Source organism: Dendronephthya gigantea, unplaced genomic scaffold, assembly GCF_004324835.1.
Source record: "Dendronephthya gigantea isolate DGI-Jeju-01 unplaced genomic scaffold, DenGig_1.0 000110F, whole genome shotgun sequence".
NCBI classification, from domain to species: domain Eukaryota; kingdom Metazoa; phylum Cnidaria; class Anthozoa; order Malacalcyonacea; family Nephtheidae; genus Dendronephthya; species Dendronephthya gigantea.
Genome location: NW_021163120.1, coordinates 57,780 through 81,043, shown reverse-complemented (window position 1 = coordinate 81,043; position 23,264 = coordinate 57,780). Strand labels below are relative to the sequence as shown.

The window sequence follows — 23,264 nt, the reverse complement described above, 5'->3', positions numbered from 1 at the left end:
CAACAAGAAAGTCTATGGGAGAGGAATTGCCTCATCCTTCCTACGAACAGTTCCTTGATGAAGAAATAATGCCCCGCTTCTCTGCTGTGAACAGTCAGGGGGATGTTCTTACTGTCCCTGATACTGGGTCTCGTGACGACATCATGATTATTATCCATGAGACAGGAAAAATCAAACGGGTTGAAAACACCTGAATTTGCAGGTTATTTTTTAAAGGCGCTTGCTGTTGATATGAATAACAATGTTTACGTGGTGAGAGCACGTTTGAATGAGTTTCAGTGGAATTCATGTTGATGATATTGGACGAAAATTACAATGTAAAAGCAAATCATAGATTGGATTTTCTCGAGGACAAAGGTGTGCTATCTTCATTTAGTATCGGGATATGCCAAGACGATGATATTATCATCATCCAACACCAAGACCCTCGTGTGTATGTTTGTGACAAGACGTGTCAATTGAAATACAAGTTTAAACGTGACTCGAGTGAGGCATTTTCATTGAGTATTTCCCAGCAGAATGAAATCATGATACCAACACACGATCGTACGGCGGTTCAAATATACACCAGGGAAGGAAATCTGAAGACAACAATAAAAGTCCCAGAAGATCATGAGGTATGCAGCGTGGCATTTCACTACAAAATTTGTAAAATATTGGTTTTAACCAGAGTTGTGGAAGAGGATTCCTGTTTAATTCTGTGCTACCCTGGAGCAGGTGGGGAGCTGGAGACTCTTTCCTTCTTTTGTAAATATGAAAAACTTATCACTCCCAAACTGGTATCCCATCCCAAAGGTCCTGTTGTTGTTGTAAGAGACAGAAGCATCACTTACCTTTAATGAGATTTAGTATGAACAAACATTTTCTGCATAAAACACAGTAAATACTTGACTGAAATAGTGCAACTTTGAGTTAACTAAAGCAAACAATAGATGGAGCATGGTTTATATAATTTGTGAGGCTTTGCTTAATTACGTCCCATTAAAGTGTTCCTGTTTCTGTTGTAAGAGAGACAAGTGTAACTTATATTTAAATTGTTTAAATAATAATGTTTTTGACATTTGCCAACATGGACAATAAGCTTTAAATGACATTTAAAAGTGTATGAATCCTATTTCATATGATATAATATAGTGAAAACTTTCTTTGTTCTTGTAATAAATGATCAGGTTCTTAACATAATAAACTTATGAAACCACCCCTGGCTAAGCTTAGAGCTATGAATCATATTATTAGTGGGTATATTGATGGCTTCTATCTGCAGGGTGATACATATGCTAAGTGTGCTACCAATGCTCTTGACACAGTTGAAACATTTGTCTGCCTAGATCTAGTTATCCATCCTGATAAGTCTACTCCTTCCCCTTCTCAAGAGGTAATTATCCTAGGATTTGTCATTAACTGGATAACAATGACTATTGAAGTTACAAATGAGAAAAAAGGAAAAATTAAAAAATTTGGTTTAATGTTATTGAATGTCCAATATTTCAAGTTTATTCTCTTTGTAACATATACGTATATTTATATATTTATTCTCTAAACTCAGTCCAACAAATTACAACCTTTTCACTTCAAGTTTCTGTCCTTCATGCCCACTTATCAATCACAACCCTCCTAACAACTTATTAAATATTAACCCCATTATTAATAATATCAACTTTGTTACATAATGTAACATCCAGCAGACATTCCTATCCAGCAGGTAGCCAAGATTATTGGTTGCCTAGTCTCCTCCTTACCTGGGGTTCAGTATGGGGCTTTTCATTATAGGTACCTTGAAATGGATAAAAAAGATGCTCCTAAAAGAGCTAAGGGTAATTTTGATTCCTCTATGACTGTCTCTGAGGATGGCTTGATAGAGTTACCATGGTGGGTCACCCATCTTGAAGAGAATTTTTGATTTCTTTTCATTCCTCTTATTGATATAACTATATACTCTGATACACCCCTAGAAAGATGGGGAGCTGTACTAGGTGATACATCTTCAGTGGGGAGATGGTTGCCAGATGAATGCACCCATCACATAAACTTCATTGAACTTTTGGCTGCATTTTTTGCCCTTAAACTGTTCTGCACCACTCTTAAGTGGTGTAAGCATGTAAAACTCATGATAGATAACACCACAGCAGTAGCTGTAATAAATAACATGGGTTCTTGTCATAGCCGTATTTGCCGCTCTATGGGCTGAGAAATCTGGGAATTTTGTATAAAATACAACATTTGGCTTACTGCTGCTCACATTCCTGGTTCGCAGAATGTCTTAACACGCAAAGAATCTCGTCATTTTCATAATCCAGATAGCGAATGGAAACCAAACCATTGTCATTACATAATGCGCTCAGTACCTTGAATTTTCACACTTAGATCGATCTTTTTGCATCACACTTAAATATAAAACAGTTCCCAACATATTGCTCTTATCCGCCAGATCCTGGAGCAGTGTTCGTTAATGCTTTCTCTATTTCGTGGATTGACTTGAAATTTTATTGTTTCCCGCCGTTTAGTTTTCTGTTACAGGCTGTAAAGAAAATAATTCAGGAGCATGCCAAGGGAATTTTAGTTGTTCCCGACTGTCCCATCCAGCCTTGATATCCTTTGCTAACCTCTCTTCATGTTCCACCTCCTGTGGTCCTACAACCCAGTCACAAACTACTGAACCTCGGTCGGAAATCGTCGGAAAAAACTCATCCCCTTTGCAAGAAGCTCAAACTTTTGGTTTGTCATGTCTGAGGCAACAACTACAACAACCTGGCTACTCGTTAAGACCATTAACATAATTAAATCCTCTTGGAGAGACAGCACTAAATCTTAGTACCAAGTGCATCTATACAGAAATGGTTAAAATTTTGTATGAAGAGGCACTGTGATATCATCTCCCCTCCCTTACCACGGACGTTAGATTTTTTGTCATCGCTGTTTGACTCGGGTTTGTCCTATCGCTCAATCAACTCGGCGAGGTTTGCTTTATCTTCTATTTTGCAGTTAAGTGATAGTGAAGTCACTTTCGGACAGCTACCTATTGTTTAGCACTTTATGAAAGGTGTATTCGAACTGCGCCCGGCTCTAAGGCGTTACCAGACAACATGGGGAGTTAGCAAGGTCTTATAGTTTTTTCGAAAACAGCCTATACCTTCCGCGCTGACTTTGAAGGAGCTTACTGTTAAAGTTTCCTTCTTATTGACCTTACTCAGTGGACAACGCTGTCAAACTATTCATCTTCTCACTGTCGATAACATGATTCTCGTTGCGGACAAGTGCACTTTCCACGTCATGGAGAAAGTCAAACAGACACGTGTCGGAACTCATGTCAAACCCCTCGAGTTTTTGAAATATCCATTTGAGCCTCAGCTTTGCGTCGTTACTCATCTCTTAGAGTATATCAAGAGAACTGATGAAAATAGCCATGATAGAAAGCAATTGCTACTGAGTTATGTGAAACCGTATGGACATGTTTCCAAAGATACTATATCTCGATGGATAAAGTCTGTTTTGGTAGCTGTAGGTTTAGATGTTAGCAAATTTAAAGGTCATAGTGTTCAAGCAGCAACTACATCCTTTTTAGCGTCCAATAACTGTAACATTAAGGATATTATGTTATCCGCAGGATGGTCGAATGAACAGACATTTCAACGGTTTCATAATAAACCGAGCGTGGAAGAATTTAATTTTGGCGCTTCGGTGTTAGAGTGCTACAAACGTGAATTGTTCCTAGGATATATAATATACGATATATATAATATACTTCTCTATATATCGAGATATCTTTCCACTTGGTTTTATCACGCTGGCTATAGTTAGAGTGGTTTGTGTATCTCTACAGGACAAAGCCCTCACTGATTGCTCTGAAATCTCGTACAACGTCACATGACTTAGGTTGATGACGAAATAGAATTGAAAATTAAACGAGACTTACCTGGAAGTTGAAGTTTGATTTGGCCAGGAGTGTGAGAGTTGTACGCCCCCCCCCCCTGTTCTCTCCCATTCCCTTACTTGCAGTCCACTCTCACACTCATCACGTCCGTACGGTCTTTGTCCGGTAAAGCTCTAAAGACTGATTGGCGCATGCGCTCCACTCTCTCTCGTACAACTCTCACACTCCAGGCTGATAACTCATAATATTATACCTCAGATTCAAATTGTCCAATAAAAAAAGTCTATTTGTACCACGTGATGAGTAGATTTTTTGTGGAAGCACATAGACTGCGAACTTAATCCTGGTATTTTTACCCGGGGCATGTAATTTAAAGTCGAATTACCCTCTTTTGCCCGCAAGGGAGGGTGATTCCACTTTAAATCACCCTCGAATTCGTAAACTAGCCTGCCGTTACGGGTGTCAGATTGTAAATATGGCCGACGGCAACAAGACGCCGGACGACTTTTTGTCAACAGCTTTAAATTTTCGGTATAATAGCGCCCTCGGAATATTTCATCCCTCAGGGTATTTTCTTGTGGAATCACCCTCGTTCCAGGTTGATAACTGATAACAATCCAATCCAAATCAAATTTCACTCACTTTTCTCGACATGACAAACGCCCCCATATTGGAATGAATTTACCCTCTAACAAGTAAACAATAAGCGTTGAATTCATACTCGAGATAACTTTAATCTATCATTTTTTACTAAATATGTGATTGATTGTTTCAACTCATAATCATAGAAAATTTTATTTTCACTCTTCAAGTGGGAACGTCAAGCCTTGTGTCAGCAACAGTCTGCACCTGATTTACTTTGCTTTAAAATTTGATTGATAGCTCTATTAAAATGAGCAATATTTTAAACCGTGGGAACTAGGCTGGAGACTTCTCAAAGAAAGAAGATGACACAAATCATCAGGATCCCCGCCACGTCCTTTATACGATAAAAACACTTTGAATTTTTGCAAGCATTAGCAAAGATACGTAGATCTCGTTCAAATACACTTTTCGCTGATCCCAGTTCGATATCATGGAAAAGAATATTGTGTTAAGATGATCGTAAGAAACTCTGTGAATGAAGTGACAGGAATATTTGTACAAAAAGCCCGCACTAACATATTGTAGGTGAAGAAACTTAGCGGGATTCCCGCCTGGAAATTTCCATATGGTAAAATTACAGGATGAACATACCACAAGATTGTCAGGAATTCAACGCAAGAATGAATATGCTTTGACATATTGTCTTGTGTTTAGTCAAAGTTTAGCATCGCTTGGAGTAAAAAAACTCGGTATGTCTTCAATTGTGACAAGTATTCTCAGTTCAACAGTTGGTTTATTATGGAATAAGGTCCGAGACTCGACGGCAGACAAACTCAAAGACGGCGATGTAACCGATGCAGAAATTCGTAAGATTGTCGTACGAGAGTTAACTGATATCAAGTCTAAAATCAATGGCCTTTCTAGATCAACATTACTCGCCAGTTATAATTTTCTAGAAGAAGGAGTAGAGTTACTCAGTGTTGCTCTTGATAAATCAAATCCCGAGCAAAAAGCGAGCGAAACTCAGGATGAACCAGGTGAACCTTCGAGCGTTATTCAGTCTGGTATCTTAAACCAAGCAATAGAGCTTTCTCGCGCCATGGAAAAGCTTAAAATCAACTCGGACAAAGAGTTTGAAACTGCGAGAAAAAGATTCGAGAAAGCGCGCGAGAAAGCAACCTCTGCTTTTTGGAATGAGGCATTTAGTGTCGAAGATCGAATTTTTGCTGCGAAGCTACGAATAGTTTCAGAAATACTGGAACATGTCGATAGTCCTGAGACCGCAATCACTGGGTGTTTGTCGTTTTTGAAGAAGCTTCATAGCTTACCAGCCATTCAAAAGATATTCTCGGTGTATTTGAACCGTGAAGTCAAACGGTTGTTGAATAAAACTCAACGAGTGGAGAACGTCAAGTCGGTTATGTTAATCAACTATGTGTTGTTTCAATATGTTTGGAAATTCAGTAATAAGTATTCGCTTGAAGTGCCCGCCTGCATGCCAACGATTGAACTTCCTGATCGTAGTTTTCACCCAATAAGAAATTGGAGCGAAATTTCAACAAGAAAGGCTATGCGAGAGGAATTGCCTCCTCCTGCCTACGAACAGTTCCTTGATGAAGAAATAATGCCCGACTGCTCTGCTGTGAACAGTCAGGGGGATGTTCTTACTGTCCTTCGTCCTGGGTCTCGTGACGACATCATGATTATCCATGAGGCAGGAAAAATCAAACGGGTTGAAATACCTGAATTTGCAGGTTATATTCTAATGGCGCTTGCTGTTGATATGAATAACAATGTTTACGTGGTGAGAGAAGTTGAGAGTGAAGGATTCATATTGACGATATTGGACGAGAATTACAATGTGAAAGCAATTCATACTTTGGATTTTCTCACGAACACCAGTCCACTCTCACTGACCTCAGTCCAGTCCACTCCATTTCTCACTGACCTCAGTCCACTGTCCAGTGCGTTGACTTCAGTTAGCATCCGGATATCCAAAGGCAAAGTCGCTGATATTAAGATCGCGATATGCAAAGACGATGATATTATCATCATCCAAGACGAAGACCCTCATGTGTATGTTTGTGACAAGACGTGTCAATTGAAATACAAGTTTAAACGCGACTCGAGTGAGGTATTTTCATTGAGTATTTCCCAGCAGAATGAAATCATGATACCAACACACGATCGTACGGCGGTTCAAATATACACCAAGGAAGGAAATCTGAAGACAACAATAAAAGTCCCAGAAGATCATAAGGTATGCAGCGTGGCATTTCACTACGAAATTTGTAAAATATTGGTTTTAACCAGAGTTACGGAGAAAGATTCCTTTTTCATTCTGTGCTACCCTGAAGCAGGCGGGAAGCTGGAGACTCTTACCTTCTTTTGTAAAGATGAATATAGGTTCGCATGCAAACTGGTATCCCATCCCAAGAGTCCTGTTGTTGTAAGAGGCAGAAGCATTACTTACCTTTAATGAGATTTAGTATGAACAAACATTTCCTGCATAAAACACAGTAAATACTTGTCTGAAATAGTGTAACTTTGAGTTAACTAAAGCAAACAATAGATGCAGCATGGTTTATATAATTTGTGAGACTTTGATGAATTACGTCCCATTAAAATGTTCCTGTTTCTGTTGTAAGAGAGACAAGTGTAACTTATATTTAAATAATTTAAATAATAATGTTTTTTGACATTTGCCAACATGGACAATAAGCTTTTAATAACATTTAAATTAAAGTGTATTGTAGCATTGTAAAATAGTGATCTAGGGCGACCTGTGTCGTCTGTAATATGGCTGCTTAAATAAACAACTTGTTACATGGTGTCAGGAGTTTTTTTTTGAATCCTCTTATATCTTATCCATCTGAACATATACAACTAAATAAAATTCTTGAGATAAAGCAGCGATGGATAAACTACCAGCTTTAAAACCTTTGAAACTTGAAGGAAATTTAGCCGAAAACTGGCGACGTTGGAAACAGCGATTTGAATTATTCATGACCGCGACAGAAGCAAGCAAGAAATCCGGAAAAATTCAAAGCTCCATGTTATTACATCTTATTGGGGAAGACGCCCTAGAAGTGTTCAACACTTTTGAGTTTGAATCGGAGGAAGACAAAGAGAAACCAGCCGAAATTTTAAAGAAATTGGATGAGTATTGCAACCCCAAACGCAATCTGACAGTTGAGAGACACATTTTTAACAGTAGAATGCAGCAACCGGGTGAGTCAATGGATCAATACATTACGGATCTTCGTTTAAAGGTTAAAACTTGCGAATATGGTACCATGGCTGATGAAATGATCAAGGACAGAATCGTTGTTGGTGTACAGAGTGATATCGTACGAGGCCGATTATTACGCGAGAAAGATCTGAACTTATCGAAAGCGATAGATATATGTAAAGCTGCCGAAGCGTCAACCAAACAACTGGAAAAGTTAACAGATGAAAAAAAAGTTGATATTTTACAAGCAAACGTCCTACAACTCATCGAGCTGGAACAAAGAATGATAGTACTTCCACCCAAGAGAACTATCGATATCCAAGGAACAACTCTAAAAGAACAACCGGTCAAGCCTGCCAAAACTGCGGTAGAAGCCATCCACCACGACGCTGTCCTGTATATGGAAAAGCTTGTAACTCTTGTAATAAGTTAAATCATTTTGCCCAGTTCTGTAGATCAAAGCCAGTAAATGACAAGAACATCAATGTGGTGGATCAAGAAGAAACACAAGATCAACATGACTCTGATAGCTCCAGTGACAATTTCTTCATTGGCACTGTTGAAACCAACAAAGCACCCACTGAATGGCTAGAAACTGTTGAAATAAACACTCACAAAACCAAATGTAAAATTGATACTGGAGCACAGTGCAATGTCCTTCCCCTGACTACATATCGTAAATTGATTAGTGAGAAAGGTAAACTTTCTAAAAGTAAAGTCAAACTAATATCATTCTCAGGACATCAAACAATTCCTGAAGGAAAAATAACACTTATCCAGTATAAAAATAAGTACTATCCAGTAGAATTTCAAGTGGTGAACATTGAACACCCGACACCAATCTTGGGAGTGTTAACTAGCCAAGAATTAGGATTAGTTAAAAGAATGCACACTGTCAAAATGGAAGGACAAGACATACTGAATAACTATCCAGATGTGTTTGAAGGGCTTGGTTGTCTACCTGTTACACATCATATTGAACTTAACGAAATAGTCAAACCAGTTATACATCCGCCAAGACGTGTTCCTGAAGCAATCCGAAGCCGTGTTACCAAGGAACTCCACCGAATGGAAGAAGAAGGCGTAATTGAAAAAGTTGATCAACCCACTGATTGGGTCAACTCTATGGTTACTGTTATTAAGCCGCACAAAACGCGAATATGTCTAGATCCCCGTAATCTAAATGAAGCCATAAAACGTGAACATTTTCCCCTTCCAACGATTGAAGAAGTAACTGCTTGCATGCCTAATGCCAAAGTTTTTTCAGTCCTTGACGCCAAAAGTGGGTTCTGGCAAATTCCCTTGGACGAAGCTAGTAGTTTGCTATGCACATTTAACACCCCTCATGGACGATACAAATTTAAACGCCTACCATTTGGCATAAAGTCAGCCCCTGAAGTCTTTCAAAAACACATGAAACAACTCCTAGAAGGCCTGGATGGAGTTGAAGTTATAATGGATGACATACTTGTTTGGGGCGAGAACAATGAGCAACACGATGAAAGGCTAATCAAACTCCTGGAAAGAGTTAGGGCTATTGGCCTTCAGTTGAATAAAGACAAGTGTAAAATTGGCCTCACAGAGATTCCCTACATCGGACATCTCCTAAGTGAACAAGGGGTCAAACCAGATCCTTCAAAAGTTGATGCCATTTTCAATATGCCATGTCCCACCAACAAACAAGACTTGCAAAGATTCATGGGAATGTTAGCATACCTGTCCAAATTCATACCAAACATGGCTGAAGAGTCTGCACCATTACGTCGGCTATTAGAAAAAAATGTTCAATGGCACTGGTCGGATGAACACCAAAAAAGTCTAGACTCGTTAAAAACTCTTATCACCAAAGCACCAGTTCTTAAGTACTATGCTATAAATGAACCATTAGTTCTGTCAGTTGATGCTAGTTCAGAAGGACTTGGAGCAGTATTGCTTCAACATCAACAACCAATTGCTTATGCATCTAAACCACTCACAGAATGTCAAAAAAGATACGCCCAAATCGAAAAAGAACTATTAGCTATCTTGCATGGGTGTGAACATTTTCATCAATATATATATGGTCGAACAGTTGTAGTTGAAACAGATCATAAACCTTTAGAAGCGATTGTAACCAAGCCACTATATAGGGCACCTATCCGCCTGCAACGTATGTTACTCCGGCTTCAACAGTATGACATATCGGTCGTTCACAAGCCTGGGAAACAAATGTATATTGCAGATGCACTTAGTCGAGCTACTAACCTAACACAAAAATGTAAAGAAGGAGACACACCAACCGATGACATTTTCCATGTTCACATTATTGTACCTGCAACAGAAGAGAAGCTAGATCAAATCCGAAACGCTACTGAAAAAGATCCAGAGTTACGAGCACTGAAAACGACAGTCCAGAATGGTTGGCCTTCCAACAGATCAGACACACCATTAGAGACTCGTTCCTACTGGAGTTATCGTGATGAACTCAGTTGTTATGACGGTCTCATGTTTCGAGGAGAGCAATTAATTATTCCGGCAAGCGAAAGGGCGACCACATTAGAGAAACTTCACACGTCACATCTTGGCATAGAACTAACGTTAAGAAGGGCTAGAGATGTTATTTTTTGGCCAGGTATGAGTAAACAAATAACAGAAATGGTTGCCAAATGTTCACTCTGTTTGGCGCACAAACAGCCAATGTAAAGAGCCTATGTTACCTCACGAAATACCGGACAGACCATGGTCCAAATTAGGGGCGGATTTGTTTGAGTTATACCAGGAAAACTACCTTCTATTAGTGGACTACTACTCAAACTTTTTTGAGGTAATGAAGCTAACGAGCACAAAAACACCAACGATAATTAAGCATTGTAAAACCACCTTCGCTAGACATGGCATTCCCGATGTTCTAATCTCGGACAATGGTCCACAATTCGACAACGCAGAATTCAAGCAATTTGCCGAGGAATGGAATTTTACGCACAACACATCTAGTCCATATTACCCAAAGAGTAATGGCCTTGCAGAACGTACAATCCAGACCTTAAAGAAAGTTCTCAAGAAAGCACGAAAAGATGGGACTGATCCCAATTTGGCAATCCTCGAGCTTCGAAACACACCAAGAACCAACGACCTTGGTTCACCTGTTCAACGCCTTTTCAGTCGTCGAACCAAAACGTTATTACCAGTAAGCGACCAGCTTCTAAAGCCAAAAGTTGTTGAAAATGTAGCGGCAAATCTCAAGAACGAACGAAATCGACAAAAGAGATACTATGACCAACACACCGCATTGCTCCCCAAACTGAGCAAAGGAGACCACGTCATGGCACAGAAAACCCCGAAAGCAAACTGGCAACCGGCGACAATAAAGAAAGAGATTGCTCCAAGATCATACCTGATCACAGATCACAACGACAGAGTTTACCGGCGAAATCGATCACATTTGATGCGTATGAAATTTCCAGAATCAAGTTCTACCAACGCGGAGACTGCACGGTCAACTACGTCTTGTGAAACCAGTCCAAGTGACACTCCTAGTCAACAAGAAGTTCAATGTGAACAACAAACTGCACAAGCGAACTCTAGCAACCCGTGTGCGCAAACCGGATTAAAGACCTCACGGTATGGTCGAACAATAAAACCTAATCGTAGGTACACTGAATGACAATATACATGTATTATTTAGTATGTTAACATTTGCTGTCGCAGGAAGAGAAAGGAGAGGTGAAGAAAAAAAAAAAGAAATGAAGTGAACAGGAGACGGATGCGAACAGTACATAAACTCTCACAAACTTAATATTTTGACTTTTCTAGTTCAGGTTAAATCGTTCAGTTATAGGTTTTGTTAACGCTTCCATAGAAAGGGAGATGTAGCATTGTAAAATAGTGATCTAGGGCGACCTGTGTCGTCTGTAATATGGCTGCTTAAATAAACAACTTGTTACATGTATGAATCTTATTTCATATGATATAATATAGTGAAAACTTTCTTTGCTCTTGTAATAAATGATCAGGTTCTTAACATAATAAAGATAATCATGTTTTTCTCTTAGATAGATATTCAGGCTACAAACAAGTTTGTAAATATTGTGTCTCAGGGAAACCCTTCCAGTCGATTTCAAGGCTACAGCCCGGAAGCCTTTTTTAGGCCAGCAGAGGGAGGGGGATGTATTCACCCTAAAACAACTTCTGCCAAGGGTTTCATCAACAACAGGCGTCCTCTGCCCCTCTCAAAAAGTAGTCCAAGAACAACTCATGTTTTTAAAGTCTCACCCATAGGTAAATAGTTTTTCTGCTTTTATGGAAGACCCATTTAAATTATATAGTAGGTCAAGGCTGTTTTCCAAGGGGGGGGGGACATTGTTTTCTTACTATTCTGAATGGGCTGGACTTACTTCAGTTTTTCGGAGAGAAATTAGACTTCTGAAGCTTTTGGTTTGTCATGTCTGCGGCAACAACTACAACAACCTGGCTACTCGTTAAGACCATTAACATAATTGACTCCTCTTGGAGAGACAGCACTAAATCTCAGTACCAAGTGCATCTGCAGAAATGGTTAAAATTTTGTATGAAGAGACACTGTGATATCATCTCCCCTCCCTTACCACGGACGTTAGATTTTCTGCCATCACCATAAAGCACGACTGTTTGGAAAAAATTAAGAAGAAAATATGCATGAGGGCAGTGCTGGTTCATGGGGTCCTATTTTCCTTGCGATTTTGGTGCGATTTCGTCTTTTGATTGATGTGAACGAGCGAATAGTTATGATGTAATGATGTATAGGTGTTCTTATCTGAACAACCATAACTAAATCTACTCGTTTACATCTATCAAAAGAAGAAGATGGCAGCAAAATTGCAAATGTGAACGTGTCTTAATATATGCACCTCTTCAATACAGAAATCTCTCTGATATGAACATATTTTCAACTGCACAATTCATCAAGTCAGGAATGGTTAAGATTCATCCTCTGCTAATGATGTGAATTATTGCAAGTGCGTGTGAAGAGATAAACAATTGTGATATCAACAGCTCGTGTAACTCAGGCATATTTACTGCATTCGTTTATTCATTCATTTGGTCGATTATTCTCGTGAGAGCTAACTCAACTGATGATGTATGACTTTCATTCCTTCATGCAGACATCTCTCTAATACAGACATCACTCTAATACAGACATCTCTCTAATACAGACATCTCTCTAATACAGACATCTCTCTAATACAGACATCTCTCTAATACAGACATCACTCTAATACAGACATCTTTCTAATACAAACATCTCTCTAATACAGACACCTCTCTAATACAAACATCTCTCTAACACAGACATCTATCTAATACAGACATCTCTCTAATACAGATACCTCTCTAATACAGATACCTCTGTAATGCAGACATCTCTGATCTCTCTAATACCAAAATTTCTCTCTAATACAGACATCTCTCTAATGCGGGCACCTCTCTAATACAGGCATCTACTTCCAAACTAACAACAATGATTCAGCGGAGTATAAAGACGAGCCAAAATTTAGGCCTATTAAAATATAATGCATCACGTTAGGCATCGTAAGTTTTCGATGACGTCACATTTACAACAACCTGAGCCCACGACATACAATAAGCAGTATCTTTCATTCAAAGCATCGATACCATTTAGCGCATTCGCCATAACACGTTTTCTGATAAAATGTCAAGTTGTAAGAAGTGAATATTTTGAGGGTTTTCTTTGCTTTTTATTCGTCGTTAAACGTTTGTTTCGCCTTTACACAAAGTAAAATTCGACCATGAGCGACTCCGGTGAAGATTGGGATCTGGAGATTAGCTCCGGCGTTTCCAAACCCATGAAATGGACTGACCATAGTCCTGAGTCGAGTACAAACTCTCACAATTCCGGATTTTCAGCTCCTGAGAAACGTTTCGGTCGCGGACGATCTTCGCGTACTACAAACAGTTGGGGATCAAACGATGGCTCAGGTAATTGGAGGGGTAATTCGGATTTTGATAACGCTTTGCCCAGGAGGCCTAGGCGGGGGTTTGATTCATCGTCCCCCGCCAAGGAAGAGCGCCCACCGCCCTCCAGAGGGTTCGGATCCCGAGATCGTAATGGTGGGGTATTTGGTGGCAGTCAGGATGATGGCGATTCGTTGAGGATCGAGGTTTCTAGTCGGGATGTTGGCAAGATTATTGGTAAGCCATGGCGCACGGTATAACACATCAATTCAGTTAGTTTCGGTGTAGATTTAAATATTGTACCATATCAGTCTTTAATAACCAGCGTGTATTGTGAGAAACGTTGATGAAAATATGTTTTAAATATTGGATTTATCTATATAAGGATATAGGTCAATGCAATGATATGGATGCTAGCTATGATTTTGCATACTGTGACTAAATTTTTTAACTCCAAGATAGCTCAAGATTTCTTCGAATGTTCTGATATTTGATTCCAATAATCAAGCAATTGTCTGAAATTTTCACATGTCTGATAAAGATCTAAATACCTTGAGAACTTATTGTTATAATATCCTCTCATTTGACCTTTAAGGGGCTGATTACATGGTGTCTTTTCAGCCCGGGCTGAGTTTAAGCCCTGCAAACCGGGGCCAAAGTATTTTTCAATTACATGGCAAATTTCAGCCCGGGCTGTGTTATGACACGTCAGAATTATTTTAAAACCAGGGCTGAAATTTCAGCCCGGGCTGAGTTTGTAAAGGCTGGTAGTAGACCTATTTCGATTCTTCGAGCGCTTTAAAATCCCGAATGACAATAACTTGACCTGTAGGGGACTATGACTGCACATAAAAATGAAATAAACAAACGAAAAAGCGTTGTCAAGGCAAATTTTTCTGTCCGGGTTTAAGTTTATTTACGATTATGTGACAACAACACTAAGTTCCCGCCCATTCAGAAAATTGTTTCTCTTAGCTTGTCTTGTACCATATGTTTTTATGCTCCTTTGCCTTCCATAGACCCACACCCCTGGGCAGTGGGAGGGTACAGGCACTTACTTGGTACTCACTTTAGAAAATTGTTTCTCTTGTTGTACAATGCTATAGGGAGAGGTGGCCAGAGCATTAAGAATATTCAGAATACATCTGGAGCATGGATTAAGGTCAGTCTGAAAAAATGACTCCTTTCTTGTAAAGATTGTAGTCCTAGGTTCAGGGAAAGTTTGTAATCAACCAAGTGCATGCTTAACTTGTGTTGAAGGCCTGAAACTTACTCTCTTCAATTTCAAGATATTGAAAGATGAAGCTGATGCCATCCACACACCAATTGAGATCTCAGGGAGTCGAGACTGTCAGACAAAGGCCAAAGAGATGATTGATGAAATAATATCTCCACAAGATTTAGTGACAAATAAAATGGAAGGTAGTTTATATATCTCTAATACAGACAATTCTCTCTAATAATACAGACAATTCTCTCTAATAATACAGATGTCTCTCTAATAATACAGACATCTCTCTAATATGAACATCTCTCTAATACAGACATCTCTCTAATACAGACATCTCTCTAATACAGACATCTCTCTAATACAGACATCTCTCTAATACAGACATCTCTGTAATACAGACATCTCTCTAATACAAACATCTCTCTAATACAGACATCTCTCTAATACAGACATCTCTCTAATACAAACATCTCTCTAATACAGACATCTCTCTAATACAGACATCTCTCTAATACAGACATCTCTCTAATACAGACATCTCTCTAATACAGACATCTCTCTAATACAGACATCTCTCTAATACAGACATCTCTCTAATACAAACATCTCTCTAATACAAACATCTCTCTAATACAGACATCTCTCTAATACAAACATCTTTCTAATACAGACACCTCTTTAATACAGACATCTCTTTAATGTCTATATCTTTTTAATAGAGATTTTTTGCATATTTGCAGAAACAAGTCTGAAAGCAGGCGAAACCCCTTTGGTTCCCAGAATTGATTGGGCAGAGCTACGCGTGAACAGGGTGGCAAATCAAGCGAAGAAATGGGAAGGTATTGTAGCTGCTTGCTGTATAGAAGTACAACAGATTGTAAGCCACATATTCTTTAGACATAGCTCCTTGCTTATACCTTTTCATTGACTTTTAAAGTTTTTATTTGAGGTTTACCTGTCATCAAAAAAGTATTTTATAAAGAGAGTGAATCTGTCAGGAGAAGGTCCAAAGAGGAAGTTGAAATCTTTAGGTAAATATACAGTTTTTTATGGACTAGGGTTCCCAGAGTTGGGGGGAAGGACAATGGCTCCTTGGCCTTAGCTTAACTCAGGTATATTTACTGCATTCGTTTATTCATTCATTTGTTCATTTGAGCCGAGCTCAAACTCTTGGCTGAGTTAACAACCTCAAGAGACAGTTGAAACTCTCTGTAGAGAAAAATTTCACAAACTACACACGCTTAAATTTTGTTAGATTACATCTGATGCCTGTCTGTCGATATGCTGGATTTTGATTTTGAAGAGCGAATGTTGTATTGTAATTATTTTATCCATGTTCTGGTATAACACGAGTTTACTCGCAAGGTTTTGATAAGCAATTATTCTGGTGAGAGCTAACTCAACTGATGATGTACAACTCTTTCATTCCTTGTAGATATCTGTGATTTTACGCGTGGTAAATATTGTCATTGGGTCCGTGATAAAAACCAGCGCTGCTATTGACAAACAAAGAGAAGATTGAGACAATCCAGGAAGACTGGACCCAGTCGAGACCACACTACAGACTCAGGTATGAAATAAGAGTGATCTCATGACCACCATCATTATTATGAATAGTCATTACCTCATTACTCTACATCGTTCCATCATTGTCCATGATTGTCAATTGATATCCATCCATGCACAAGATTATCATATTTAATCATACCAACCCATCCATAATTATACATCAACATCCCTGAACATCAATCATCATTCTCGTCTTCATTATCATGGTTGCGGAGATCTCTGTTGAGATTTTCGTCTTTTGATAGATGCGATCGTGTCGATAAGTTACGAGTTTTCAAATAAGGGTTCTTATACACAGAGCTTTTGTAACTATTCATTCATTTCAATCTGGCTAAGGTCAGATGTCATAAGGCCTGTTTTCCACTAGGCGGAATTTTGCTCGCGGAGCGGAATTTTTCTTTGTTTTTCTCACATTAGTTCTGCGTGAAAGCGCGCAGACAATTAAAAATTCCGCTCCGCGGGTAAAATTCCGCCTAGTGGAAAACAGGCTTAATAGTTATTTACGAGACGTCATTATTCGTTCGCGCTGAGTGAGAAATTAAAAAAAAAGACTTCGTCAAACAGGCGGAAAGAGCGTTAGTATTTTCCACCTTGAATTGTTTAGACTGTCTCGTGAATCTAATAAAATAACTTGAGCTAAAACTTGATGCGTTTTACCAGTCATTTTCATTGTTTTGCTTGGGTTTCCTGTACACTAATTTTTCTCGACATAACAAACGCCCCCATATTGGAATAAATTTATTCTCTAACAAGTAAACAATAAGCGTTGAATTCACTCTTGAAATAACTTTAATCGATCATTTTTCTTAAATATGTGATTATTGTTTCAACTCATAATCATAGAAAAGTTTGATTTTCACTCTTCAAGTGGGAACGTCAAGCCTTGTGTCAGCAACAGTCTGCACCTGATTTACTTTGCTTTAAAATTTGATTGATAACTCTATTAAAATGAGCAATATTTTAAACCGTGGGAACTAGGCTGGAGACTTCTCAAAGAAAGAAAATCACACAAATCATCAGGATCCCCGCCACGTTCTTTATACGATAAAAACACTTTGAATTTTTGCAAGCATTAGCAAAGATACGTAGATCTCGTTCAAATACACTTTTCTCTGATCCCAGTTCGATATCATGGAAAAGAATATTGTGTTAAGATGATCGTAAGAAACTCTGTGAATGAAGTGACAGGAATATTTGTACAAAAATCCCGCACTAACATATTGTAGGTGAAGAAACTTAGCGGGATTCCCGCCTGGAAATTTCCATATGGTAAAATTACAGGATGAACATACCACAAGATTGTGAGGAATTTAACGCAAGAATGAATCTGCTTTGACATATTGTCTTGTGTTTAGTCAAAGTTTTGCATCGCTTGGAGTAAAGAAACTCGGTATGTCTTCAATTGTGACAAGTATTCTCAGTTCAACACTTGGTTTATTATGGAATAAGGTCAGAGACTCGACGGCAGACAAACTGAAAGACGGCGATGTAACCGATGCAGAAATTCGTAAGATTGTCGTACGAGAGTTAAATGATATCAAGTCCAAAATCGATGGCCTTTCTAGGTCAACTTTACTCGGTAGTTACGATTTCCTTCAAGAAGGAGTAAAGATACTCAGTGTTTCTCTTGATAAATCAAATCCCGAGCAGAAAGCGACCGAAACTCAGGACGAACCAGGTGAACCTTCGAGCGTTATTCAGTCTGGTATCTTAAACCAAGCAATAGAGCTTCCTCGCGCCATGGAAAATCTTAAAATCAACTCAGACAGAGAGTTTGAAACTGCGAGAGAAAGATTCAAGAAAGCGCGCGAGACAGCGACCACTACTTTCAGGAATGAAGCATTTAATATCGAAGATCGAATTTTTGCTGCGAAGCTACGAATAGTTTCAGAAATACTGGAACATATCGACAGTCCTGAGACCGCAATCGCTGGGTGTTTGTCGTTTTTGGAGACCCTTCATAGCTTACCAGCCATTCAAGAGATATTCTCGGTGTATTTGAACGGTGGAATCAAATCAGTGTTGAATAAGCCTGAACGAGTGGAGAACGTCAAGTCGGTTATGTTAATCAACTATGTGTTGTTTGAATATGTCGGGAAATTCAGCAGCAAATATTCGTTTGAAGTGCCCGCCTGCATGCCAACGATTGAACTTCCTGATCGTAGTTTTCACCCAATAAGAAATTGGAACGAAATTTCAAAAAGAAAGTCTATGGGAAAGGAATTGCCTCATCCTCCGTACGAACAGTTCCTTGATGAAGAAATAGTACCTTACTGCTCTGCTGTGAACAGTCAGGGGGATGTTCTTACTGCCCCTGGTACTGTGCCTGGTCTCTCTGGTGACAACATGATGATTATCCATGAGACAGGAGAAATCAAACGGGTTGAAATACCTGAATATTCAGATTATGTTTTTGTTTTAGCACCGCTTGCTGTTGATATGAATAACAATGTTTACGTGGTGAGACTAGGTTCTTGTAAAGTATTCGTGTTGACGATATTGGACGAGAATTACAATGTCAAAGCAAAGCATAAATTGCGTTTTCTCGGCTTCTTTGATATTAGGATCGCGATATGCAAAGACGATGATATTATCATCATCAAACACAAAGACCCTCATGTGTATGTTTATGACAAGACGTGTCAATTGAAATACAAGTTTAAACGTGACTCGAGTGAGGCATTTTCATTGAGTATTTCCCAGCAGAATGAAATCATGATACCAACAGATGATCGTACGGCGGTTCAAATATACACCAAGGAAGGAAATCTGAAGACAACAATAAAAGTCCCAAAAGATCATGAGGTATGCAGCGTCGCATTTCACTACCAAATTTGTAAAATATTGGTTTTAACCAGGGATAGGGAAAAGCATTCCTATTTCATTCTGTGCTACCCTGAAGCAGGCGGGGAGCTGGAGGCTCTTAGCTTTTTCTGTAAAGATGAAAATTTCTGCGATGAAGTCATTCCCAAACTGGTATCCCATCCCAAAGGTCCTGTTGTTGTTGTAAGAGAGAGAAGCATCACTTACCTTTAATGAGATTTAGTATGAACAACATTTCCTGGATAAAACACAGTAAATACTTGTCTGAAATAGTGCAACTTTGAGTTAACTAAAGCAAACAATAGATGCAACATGGTTTATATAATTTGTGAGACTTTGCTGAATTACGTTCCATTAAAGTGTCCCTGTTTCTGTTGTAAGAGAGACAAGTGTAACTTATATTTAAATAATTTATATGATAATTTTTTTTTTACATTTGCCAACGTGGACAATAAGCTTTTAATGACATTTAAAAGCGTATGAATCTTATTTCCTATGATATAATATAGTGAAAACTTTCTTTGCCTTGTAATAAATGATCAGGTTCTTAACATAATAAATATAATCATATTTCTGTCTTAAAAAGATATTCAGGCTACAAATAATTTTGTAAATACAGTTTCCCATGCAGGGAAACCCTTCCAGTCGATTTCAAGGCATAAAGCCCTGAAGCCTTTTTTAGGCCAACAGGGTAGGGGGATATATCCACCCACGATCAACTTCCGCCCAGGATCAACTTCCGTCCAGGAACAACTTCCGCCAAGAGTTTCATCAACAAGAGGTGTCCTCTTCCCCTCAGAAAGAAGTCCAAGAACAACTCACATTTTTAAAGTCCCAGCCTCAGGTAAATAGTTTTCTTCTGCTTTTATGGAGTGCCCATTTAAATTATATTGTAGGTCAAGGGTGTTTTCCAAGGGGGGCAGTTGTCTTCTTACTCAGTATTCTGAATGTGCTAGACTTACTTCAGATGGCTCTACACTTGAAACAGTTTTGAGAGAGAAATTGGACTACTCAAGCATTTGGTTTGCCATGTCTACTGGAACAACTACAACAACGTGGCATCTAGTAAAGTTTATTAATATAATTGAATCCTCTGGGAGAGACAGCACTAAATCTCAGTACCAAGTGCATCTGCAGAAATGGTTAAAATTTTGTATGGAAAATGTTAGCAAGGTCTTATAGTTTTTTCGAAAGCAGCCTATACCTTCCGCGCTGACTTTGAAGGAGCTTACTGTTAAAGTTTCCTTCTTATTGACCTTACTCAGTGGACAACGCTGTCAAACTATTCATCTTCTCACTGTCGATAACATGATTCTCGTTGTGGACAAGTGCACTTTCCACGTCATGGAGAAAGTCAAACAGACACGTGTCGGAACTCATGTCAAACTCCTCGAGTTTTTGAAATATCCATTTGAGCCTCAGCTTTGCGTCGTTACTCATCTCTTAGACAACTGATAAAAATAGCCATGATAGAAAGCAATTTCTACTGAGTTATGTGAAACTGTATGAACTTGTTTCCAAAGATACTATATCTCGATGGATAAAGTCTGTTTTGGTAGCTGTAGGTTTAGATGTTAGCAAATTGAAAGGTCATAGTGTTCGAGCAGCAACTACATCCTTTTTAGCGTCCAATAACTGTAAAATTAAGGATATTATTTTATCCGCAGGATGGTCGAATGAACAGACATTTCAACGGTTTTATAATAAACCGAGCGAGGAGGAATTTAATTTTGGCGCTTCGGTGTTAGAGTGCTATACAAACGTTGATTGTTCCTAGGATATATAATATACTATATATATAATATACTTCTCTATATATCGAGATGTCTTTCCACTGGGTTTTATCACGCTGGCTATAGTTAGAGCGGTTTGTGTATCTCTGCAGGACAAAGCCCTCACTGATTGCTCTGAAATCTCGTACAACGTCACATGACTTTGGTTGATGACGAAATAGAATTGAAAATTAAACGAGACTTACCTGGAAGTTAAAGTTTGATTTGGCCTGGAGTGTGAGAGCTGTACGCCTCCCCTGTTTTCTCGCATTCCTTTACTTGCAGTCCACTCTCACACTCATCACGTCCGTGCGGTCTTTGTCTGGTAAAGATCTAAAGACTGATTGGCGCATGCGCTGCACTCTCTCTCGTACAACTCTCCACTCCCGGCTGATGACTCATGCAATCCAAATCAAATTACACTCACTTTTGTGGACATAACAAACGCCCCCATATTTGAATGAATCTACTCTCAGACAAGTAAACAATAAGCGTTGAATTCAATCTCGAAATAACTTTAATCGATCATTTTTTACTAAATATGTGATTGATTGCTTCAACTCATAATCATAGAAAAGTTTGATTTTCACTCTTCAAGTGGGAACGTCAAGCCTTGTGTCAGCAACAGTCTGCACCTGATTTACTTTGCTTTAAAATTTGATTGATAGCTCTATTAAAATGAGCAATATTTTAAACCGTGGGAACTAGGCTGGAGACTTCTCAAAGAAAGAAAGAAGATGACACAAATCATCAGGATCCCCGCCACGGTCCTTTATACGAAAAAACACTTAAAAATTTTTGCAAGCATTAGAAAAGATACGTAGATCTCGTTCAAATACACTTTTCTCTGATCCCAGTTCGATATCATGGAAAAGAATATTGTGTTAAGATGATCGTAAGAAACTCTGTGAATGAAGTGACAGGAATATTTGTACAAAAAGCCCGCACTAACATATTGTAGATGAAGAAACTTAGCGGGATTCCCGCCTGGAAATTTCCATATGGTAAAATTACAGGATGAACATACCACAAGATTGTGAGGAATTTAACGCAAGAATGAATCTGCTTTGACATATTGTCTTGTGTTTAGTCAAAGTTTTGCATCGCTTGGAGTAAAGAAACTCGGTATGTCTTCAATTGTGACAAGTATTCTCAGTTCAACACTTGGTTTATTATGGAATAAGGTCAGAGACTCGACGGCAGACAAACTGAAAGACGGCGATGTAACCGATGCAGAAATTCGTAAGATTGTCGTACGAGAGTTAAATGATATCAAGTCCAAAATCGATGGCCTTTCTAGATCAACTTTACTCGCCAGTTACGATTTCCTTCAAGAAGGAGTAGTACTCAGTGTTTCTCTTGATAAATCAAATCCCGAGCAGAAAGCGACCGAAACTCAGGACGAACCAGGTGAACCTTCGAGCGTTATTCAGTCTGGTATCTTAAACCAAGCAATAGAGCTTCCTCGCGCCATGGAAAAGCTTAAAATCAACTCGGACAGAGAGTTTGAAACTGCGAGGGAAAGATTCAAAGATGCGCGCAAGACAGCAACCACTGCTTTCAGGAATGAGGCATTTAGTATCGAAGATCGAATTTTTGCCGCGAAGCTACGAATAGTTTCAGAAATACTGGAACATGTCGATAGTCCTGAGACCGCAATCAAAGGGTGTTTGTTGTTTTTGAAGAAGCTGCATAGCTTACCAGCCATTCAAGAGATATTCTCGGTGTATTTGAACGGTGGAGTCAAATCGTTGTTGAATAAAACACAACGAGTGGAGAACGTCCAGTCGGTTATGTTAATCAACTATGTGTTGTTTCAATATGTTGGGAAATTCAGCAGCAAGTATTCGTTTGAAGTGCCCGCCTGCATGCCAACGATTGAACTTCCTGATCGTAGTTTTCACCCAATAAGAAATTGGAAGGAAATTTCAACAAGAAAGTCTATGGGAGAGGAATTGCCTCATCCTTCCTACGAACAGTTCCTTGATAATAAAATTATACCCTACTTCTCTGCTGTGAACAGTCAGGGGGATGTTCTTACTGTCACTGATACTGGGTATCGTGACCACATCATGATTATCCATGAGGCAGGAAAAATCAAACGGGTTGAAATACCTGAATTTGCAGGTTATATTTTGGAAGCGCCTGCTGTTGATATGAATAACAATGTTTACGTGGTGAGAGGACGTTCAGGTGAAGTATTCATGTTGACGATATTGGACGAGACTTACAATGTAAAAGCAAATCATA

The 23,264-nt window shown here is 38.9% G+C and overlaps 1 protein-coding gene across 1 annotated transcript; it reads left to right on the top strand.

The window, feature by feature from the left end:
- The first annotated feature begins 13,435 nt into the window (after positions 1-13,435).
- Positions 13,436-16,482, top strand: LOC114535075 (probable ATP-dependent RNA helicase DDX43). The gene is made up of 6 exons (XM_028556457.1): positions 13,436-13,856; positions 14,726-14,781; positions 14,909-15,041; positions 15,591-15,689; positions 15,800-15,881; positions 16,286-16,482. Exons 1-6 carry the CDS (start codon positions 13,454-13,456, stop codon positions 16,293-16,295), a joined length of 783 nt encoding a protein of 260 aa, XP_028412258.1. The 5' UTR covers positions 13,436-13,453; the 3' UTR covers positions 16,296-16,482.
- Positions 16,483-23,264: the final 6,782 nt, after the last annotated feature.